Source organism: Oryza glaberrima, chromosome 9 (genome assembly GCF_000147395.1).
Source record: "Oryza glaberrima chromosome 9, OglaRS2, whole genome shotgun sequence".
Classification (NCBI taxonomy): domain Eukaryota; kingdom Viridiplantae; phylum Streptophyta; class Magnoliopsida; order Poales; family Poaceae; genus Oryza; species Oryza glaberrima.
This window is the reverse complement of record NC_068334.1, coordinates 7,679,331-7,687,093: the sequence shown is the minus strand read 5'-3', so window position 1 is coordinate 7,687,093 and position 7,763 is coordinate 7,679,331. Positions and strand designations below refer to the sequence as shown.

The following is a 7,763-nucleotide window of genomic DNA, read 5'->3' as shown; positions in this document are numbered from 1 at the left end:
CTGGCGGCGGAGGTCGGAGAGGAGGCCGCGCACCGCGGAGGCGGAGGTCGGAGGGGAGGCCGCCCACCGCGGAGGCGTTGCGGGCGTGCGCGTCGGAGGCCCGGTCGACGTCGTCGGCGTTGCAATTTCTTTCGGCGTTGGGGATTTCTGCGTTGACGAGGAGAAGGCACAGGGGCAAATACGTAATTTCACAGCTTCCTTAATTTTCACGGCCTTGTCGGAAACGTCAAACATAACGAAACGGAGGGAGTATTACTATTCATATATATTCATATATATGTACTTCTCTTCTGTTATAAAAGCTGACTAGTAAACCACAACGTGAAGCCAGAACAGTACACAAGAGCGAAAATTCCATTACTCGATAACCAGAGGGCGGATCTGCAAAAAGCCTCCTCCTCTCCACCCCTCGTCGGCGGCATCTCGTCGCCCCCGCCTCGAAGCTTCCAGAAGCTTCTCCTCCTCTCTCCTCCCCTCCCCATGGCGCGGCGGGGCCACCACCACCACCTGGCGGAGGTGGCCCTCCTCGCGTCGGCCTCCGAGGACCTCGCCGCCGTGGGCGCCGGCGAGAGGGAGGGGTGGCTCGACGACCCCGCCGTGCTCCCCTCCCTCGCGCCGCGCGCGCGCGCCCTCGCCGTCGCCAGCGCGGCGAGGTCCGTGCTCGCGGTTGTCCCGGTCGCCGGAGTAGGCGGTGGGGTCACGGTGAGGCCCGCGCTGGGGCCCGACGACGGCCGGATCTCCGCGGTGGAGTGGGTCCCGCTCGTCGGGGAGGACGCCGAGGAGGCTGGTGGGGAGGGAGTGGCCGTCGCCGTGGGCACCGACGCCGGGTGGCTTCTGTTCTACTCTCTCGCAGGCGATCTACTGCACAAGCAGGTTGCTATGATGTGTGATCGATCTCTTCTCTGTGGATGTTTTGTTCCTCGGAGAATTTTTTGAATTTTATTAGGGGTTTCATGATTTAGTAGATCTATACCTGGTCATAGTTATTAATTTGAAATCGCATTATTTTCGGTACGTGATAAGCACTGGATGATGGGACGAGGATAGAAGAAGCTGCAAAGACTTGGGGGGTGAAATGTTGGGGGAATTTTAGCCATAGTTTGCGACTTGCGAGAGCAGGTTCATGACTAGGTGGTTGTTGTAAACATCAAATATAGGGGGTTTTTGCTATGAATCGTTATGGTTTGTGTATGATTAGTTGCTCAGGCAGTGTTTTTCAACATATAAGAATGCTCTTCCAGGCTTCGTACTTCTCTAACTAACCGCCGTTTAAGTTACTGTGTAATTCATAGCCTAATTATAAGATAATACCATAGGCACTATTTTTCTGGGTGATTGTTAGGTATTTGCTTTTAAATTGTTAGTTGCAACATTTATCTGCATGCTTTTTTCCATCATACAATTGAACAAGCATAGGGGAGTAAGTCATGTAATTGAGCGGGAAATCTACCTGCTTTAACTATGGTTTGTTCTCTGGGCACTGGGTACCACATGTATTTGCGACGCCCAAAAGAAGTAGACATCAAATTTACCCTGCTTAATAGATAATTGTAGTTCATTTACTATGTAGACGGTCATAGTTGATATTTCTTTTAGTTTTTTCTTATTTCTTACTTCTGATTATTGTATTGCTTATTTCAGAGTATTTATCCTTCAAAGATACTGAAACTTAACTTCCGTGAGAGGAAGGAAAACGCCTGGGAAGATTCGGGTTCAGATGAGCTTTCTGTGGTTTTCCCTGGTGTTATTGCACGTTTTGATGGTGCTGACCTTCAGGTTTCAATAAATCTTTTTGTTATTTTGTTGTTAGGGTTTGAAATGTCATATTTTTTATAGATGTGCTAATCTTGTATTTTTTTTAGAGAAACATTATCAAAACTTTTTTACTTGCACAGTACTTAGCAAGCGTGTTAAGTTGAGTTTTATTCACTACATTTTCATGTGTTTTGATAAAGATATCCAAAACATCCATACTGTTAAGATGTGTCAGAACCTAATGCAACAGTAATCCTGTATTGCGGCATTTTAGTCTGCATGTAATGACCAAAGCATCAATTGTTCTGTATTCGAAGTTAAGTACTTAAAGGGAAAATTTTAGTAATCCCTGTTGAAAAAAAATGGAAATTTGATAATTACCCTAAGTTAGATATTTTCTTGCATGGACACCTTTGAAATTAAAACTAAAAAAGTGAAAAAACTGAATTTCCAGTATTGGCCTTTTAATAGAATTTAGTTTTGTTTGTTAACTACGGAAAGTTGCTTACTGTTGTTAAAACGTTTTGATTTACTGTGCATTCAATCATTCACTTTGTAGGGACATACTCCCCCCGTCCCAAAACACAAGGGATTTTGGCCGGATGTGACACATCCCTTATATTTTGGGAAGGAGGGAGTAAAATTTATTTCATTTTCACCATCCAAGTTTAATACTACAGTTGAGATCAGATTTCTCATTCTCCTATGATGTGCTCTGAAATATTATTTGTTTATTACTTTATTTAATGTCTTGCTTTTAGTATGTAGCAGTCGTTAACCATTTACTATTACTACCAATAGTAGGATCTTGGGAGAAATGCAACCATTTACAATGTTCCAGACAGACAACTACAAAAGAGCATGGCAATAACTTCAAATACTATCAAATATCTGTTCATTAATGATGAAGAAAAAATTATACTCCCGCCGTCCTGTTTTATAGGGCGTATAAAATTTCTGCTGCTATCCCAAATTATAGGTTGTACTATCCCTTCAGCTTTTATCCCAAGAATGCCCTACCAGCATTTGCATGCATGCCCATAGTTAATGCTTGGATAAGCACAATTACTTGTTGAGCCAAGCAGGCGGTCAAAGCAGTTTTGCATGTGAGCGCTACCCCGGAGTTGCAATGGGAATTCTGCATAGTAAAGCGTGCTTAATTAGGGTCATATCAGGATGACACACACCCACTCTTGTTCTCTGCGAAAAAACTTATAATCCTTATAAAACGGGGTGGAGGGAGAATTTGGAGTGGGATTCTTTTTCCTACAAATATCACCAATGTTCTAGAGGGACACAAACCTATATTCCAATCATAAAGTGCAATATTTTAGTCACTTGCAGTATTATCTAGGGTCCTATAAGCAATATATGCCAGTTTTCTTTTACAGCCATGATGAACCTTCTTTGATTCCATACACAGAAACATTTCAATGCTCAGTAGACAGTACTTTTGTTATCTGTCTTCCTTTTCTATTCAAATAATAGTTATTGGTTATTTGCAGAACATGCTTCAAAAATCATTACATGAAGTTAAATCGCACCTGTGGAAAGACAAATCTGAACAGGAAGATGCTGAGGAAGATAGTTCCTTTGGAAGAATACCTTTTCAAATTTGGAATGTAAGCAAATTAAGTTCTTGTGCAGATGCTGCAATTGTTGGGCTGATGCCACCTCCCTTGCTGGAACTTCAGGTGATTTGCCCTCGTATCTTTCTCTTACTGCTGTACCCACTTATGTTAGAAATTGTTATCAAAGTTGAAACCTAGCTTGCCTTTATCAGTATTATTTCAGTTTTTATACCCTACTTCATTTAAGAAGTTACCTTCAGTGAAGTTTCTGAAGTTATTATCGTATTGAATTCAGCTGCTTTTATATTGCTGGGCAGTCGAGTCAGCGCCATTATTGTGCAATTACAGTTGGAGAGGATGCTGTAGTTTCTGCATATAGGTGAGTTCCATTACTCAGTGGCTTGAACATTTCCAATCTGGGTAATCATTCTTCTAGAAATGTATCTGTGCTTCCATCGTGAGCGGAGCAGCATGGTTTAGGGCTTCCAAGGCATATCTGGGCACTGTCTTCCCTGTAAAATTTATATGGACACACATTTTGCCAATTCTAACTGTACTGCAAATATAAATGACATTTATATGTTTGATTCAGATTTGTATTGATTCAACTGACTAAAATAGTGTTTAACTTATATGTATGCAATTGCTGAAAATGGGAAGATGGAGTTGCAATTTACTCCTGTTTTGGCTTTCCTCGACATTTTGATGGCTTTGCAGGTTATCAGAAGACAGAAGCAGGTCAATTGTTGGAGCAATTTTATCAAGAGGTGTTGCTGCAACATTTTCAACAATATCATCTCTGTCTAAAATTATATGGCGGAGCGAACCATCACCAACCAAGAAATCACGTCCTAAGCCTCAGTCCTTTGCAAAAAGTAATTGCCTAAATAATTATGTTCCTCTTACTTAAAAAAAAGAATTTATTTCTCATGGTTACATTTGCTGCAGCATCACCACTAACTTGCTTGAAAGATTCACCGAGGAAGGGTGAACGGCTTACACTATCTCCAAGTGGTACATTGGCTGCCATAACTGATTCTCTTGGCCGCATTCTACTATTGGATACTCATGCCCTTGTGGCTGTACGGCTGTGGAAGGTAATTACTTGAGTATAACTTCATTTTCTATTTCTGAAATTTTGAAATGGAACACAGGAACTGTGTTCTACATCGATACTGATATAAAATGCAATGATAAGGGCATAAGGCAATTTTCATTTATTTGTTGGTTGTGCTGTGTTGCCATCTTGGTGACACATTTGTTTTGCTCTCGATGTGCTGGTAGCCTGGTACCATGTTCTAGTGTGGTTTTCTGGATTGCACCACCTTTAGTGGTTAATTGTGCGAGGCTTAGGTTGATGCACATAAAATGGTATTTTGCTTTGTCTGCTGCTCTCACATCCTAGCTTGTTGAGCTTTATAATCTTAGGTTAGAGAAATTCTGCGATTTGCCATTGACACTTACAAAAATGACATTGACGAAGATAAGTTCTATAATATTTCATCATGCAAACATTTTGCTTTGAATTCTGCCATTAGACATCCATTTTTTTTTTTCATAATGTTCAAAATACCCCCAAGCGTGCCTTTGAGGGCCGCTCTATTAGCAATGACAGATGGAGGGCTTGGCGTGTGCTCCATGTCTAGCTCTGGTAGTTCGTCAGTGTCCATGCCCAAAACCCTCAGTAGAGTGGCTCTCTGGCAAACAATGGCACGTCTTGGGGTATTTTGGGCATTATAAATAAATAGAGAGATGCAGAATTGGGAGAAAATGTTTGTATGATGGCAGATAGTGGAACTCAACCTTGTTGATGGAATTTTATGGAATGAAGCCTTTGTCCATTGCAAATCGTAGAATTTCCCTCTTAGGCTTAAAGCATTACTTTTGTGGGAGTAGGAGGGTACTGTTTTGTGGCTATACCTTAACTTTTGCACCACTAACCATTATCTTAGCGTGGTGTTATCGCAATTACTGCAGCTAGTCAGTTTGTGGCAGCATTTGTTCATTTACTACTTGCTGCTGCTGTTACCTATTTTTATACAGTTATGTTATAGTGGTGGGTGACACTTTTGTTTTGCGTAACAGCAATTAACCAATCTGTGACAGCAATGTTCATTAGGTATTAGGTTGGCTAGTTTTCATATGAGTCATTTGTTTTGGTTAGATACTCTGTCATGACACAAATAAATGCTGTTTCTTGTTCATAGCGCCTTGTTCAGCATAAAACTTCCATCATCTACATGTACTGAAAAAATGTTGTAAAATTTGATGGGGTTGAATGTTATGAAAGCTCCTTTATGCAAATTTACAAATAATTTCATATGGGCGATCTAAACATTCATATTGATGCGTATTCCTTGTGGGAAGTAGTAGCTTATATATTTCTCTTTAAATTACCTTTGAGACTAACATATCTAAACATGCATACTTCTATTTATCAAATATTAGTTGATCAAGAAGAATGGATTAAAAGACATTAACTGTATTTAGTCTGTAGTATCTTTCTTAAAAAGGTCTCGTTCTCTGCCTTATTTATCCCACTATGAATATAATAACTTTATTTATATGGAAGTTCTAGCTCGAAGCATGTAATAGAAGAGATCCTAATTAGTACAACTGAAACAAAAAAAATTGTAACCTAATTTAAAATAGAATTCAGATAAGGTGGTTATCAAGTGCAGCTCATCCAGATTTCTTTTTTGTATTTGTTATCTTGTTTTCAGAATAGCCATATCTCCAATATGGCAATATCTTCTTCTGTAACTATAAGTTTATTACTCCAAATCTAGAAAAATAATAATGGATCCAGCTGTGGGAACTTTGAACAGTGGGAATCAATTGCTCAGCAATGCATTGGAATAACTGCTGTTTGGTCGGTGCCCTGAGCACGATACCTGAGAAATTTCTATTTATCATAAGTTCATGAATCTTGCCCGGTCAGGCAGCCTGAGTCTATGCTTGTTTGTTCTGCCATGGCTACCTGGGAGAAATAGCAAGCAGACCCTCAAGTCCTTCACAGTGCTGAACAATTATAATTAACCACCTTCGTAAGATTTAAGTCATCCTGTACTGTCTGGATCATTATTTTTATCGCATAACATTATTGTTTCATGTTTCCAGGGTTACCGTGATGCTTCATGTCTTTTTGTTGAGATGCTTCTGAACAAAGATAAAGCATCGAGCTCACTGCACACAGAATATACAAAGAGTGACTATTGCCTGTGCCTAGCGATCCATGCTCCACGGAAAGGCATCATTGAGGTAGTTTTACGCTTGCCCCAAATGATATTCCTGCAACATGGCTCTCCTCAAGAAGAAAAAAACATCTGTTCATCTGTAAATGGCATTATGGATGTCGATGTGATTATCGACAGAAACTTATAATGCGAGGTTTTGTTCTGTGTTTACAGATCTGGCAAATGCGTACCGGGGCACGTCTTCTGACCATCCCGTGCCCCAAGGGAAGCAGGATCTTACAGCCATCGACGAGGTTCATGTCATCGCCCTTCTCATCGTTGTATTCACCATTGGAGGTTTACCTGTTCAACGGTGACTCTGGGCAGTTGTCTGTATTGAATAGGCACATTGGTTAAATATCTCTTCTCTTGTGCTGTTTTCCTTTTTTCTTTTACCGCCCAGGGTTGTACAGTACTATTTTAATTCCTGAATGGCTAGGTGTTTATGATTTGGCCTTTCAAGGAGATAAATAAATAAAGCTAGTTTTGTGTGATTTTGCCAATATATGAAAAGCTAAAGAATTCCTCATGCCATGCATGTAGTGTGTTATTCTTTTCTAGATAATGGATTAAACCGTCCTCTAGACTCGAAGGATGTACACAGCCCGATGTATAGGGTACTTGGTGATAGCACATTCGTTTCACAAATGCATACCATGTTTTTTAGACAACGCTTTAATTTCATCATTTATATCTCGGGAGTATTTTTATGGACAAGCTGGCCTAAATATTTTGGGGACATTGATTTGCATGTAACAAGACTGCCAGTGAAATCAAAGTATTTGCAGCGTGCAGTTTGCAGTTGCGGACTCGAAGAGATGGGCATAATTTCAATGTAAGGAACAGAGTTTTCAATTCTGTACGAATGTCAGTGAGAAGGACACTTGAGAAAAAAGGCAGAAGAATTTGAGAAATTCCTTCTCAATTACGAGAGATTGAAAACTTTTCTTCTTTTCTTTTATTTATTCCTTCCAGGAACAAACATGGTATCCGTTAGTGCTAACCGAACCTGCTGCTTTATTGTAATCTGCAATCTTAACCTTATCACCTGAAATGTTCCTTTTTGCTTGTAGTATAAACCAATTTGATACTTTATCAGGTTAGCAATTTCTCCAAAAGCACTTTGGCCGGTGCATTATTAGGGTAATAAATAATTAATATTAACCTCCCTCTGCCTCGTTTGACTTTGATCAATCACGTA

At 40.3% G+C, this 7,763-nt stretch overlaps 1 protein-coding gene across 1 annotated transcript; it reads left to right on the top strand.

The window, feature by feature from the left end:
- The first annotated feature begins 328 nt into the window (after positions 1 to 328).
- Positions 329 to 7,067, top strand: LOC127784791 (uncharacterized). The gene is made up of 8 exons (XM_052312167.1): positions 329 to 873; positions 1,642 to 1,776; positions 3,261 to 3,449; positions 3,644 to 3,705; positions 4,044 to 4,201; positions 4,275 to 4,423; positions 6,447 to 6,587; positions 6,737 to 7,067. The coding sequence occupies exons 1-8, from the start codon at positions 481 to 483 to the stop codon at positions 6,917 to 6,919; spliced, it is 1,410 nt and encodes a 469-aa protein (XP_052168127.1). The 5' UTR covers positions 329 to 480; the 3' UTR covers positions 6,920 to 7,067.
- The last annotated feature ends 696 nt before the right edge of the window (positions 7,068 to 7,763 follow it).

Coding starts and splice junctions, on each gene's coding strand:
- LOC127784791 (XM_052312167.1), top strand. CDS start 481: ATGGCGCGGCGGGGCCACCACCACCACCTGGCGGAGGTGGCCCTCCTC. Junction 3,450..3,643: donor CTCCCTTGCTGGAACTTCAG/GTGATTTGCCCT, acceptor ATTGCTGGGCAG/TCGAGTCAGCGCCATTATTG. Junction 4,424..6,446: donor TGGCTGTACGGCTGTGGAAG/GTAATTACTTGA, acceptor TCATGTTTCCAG/GGTTACCGTGATGCTTCATG.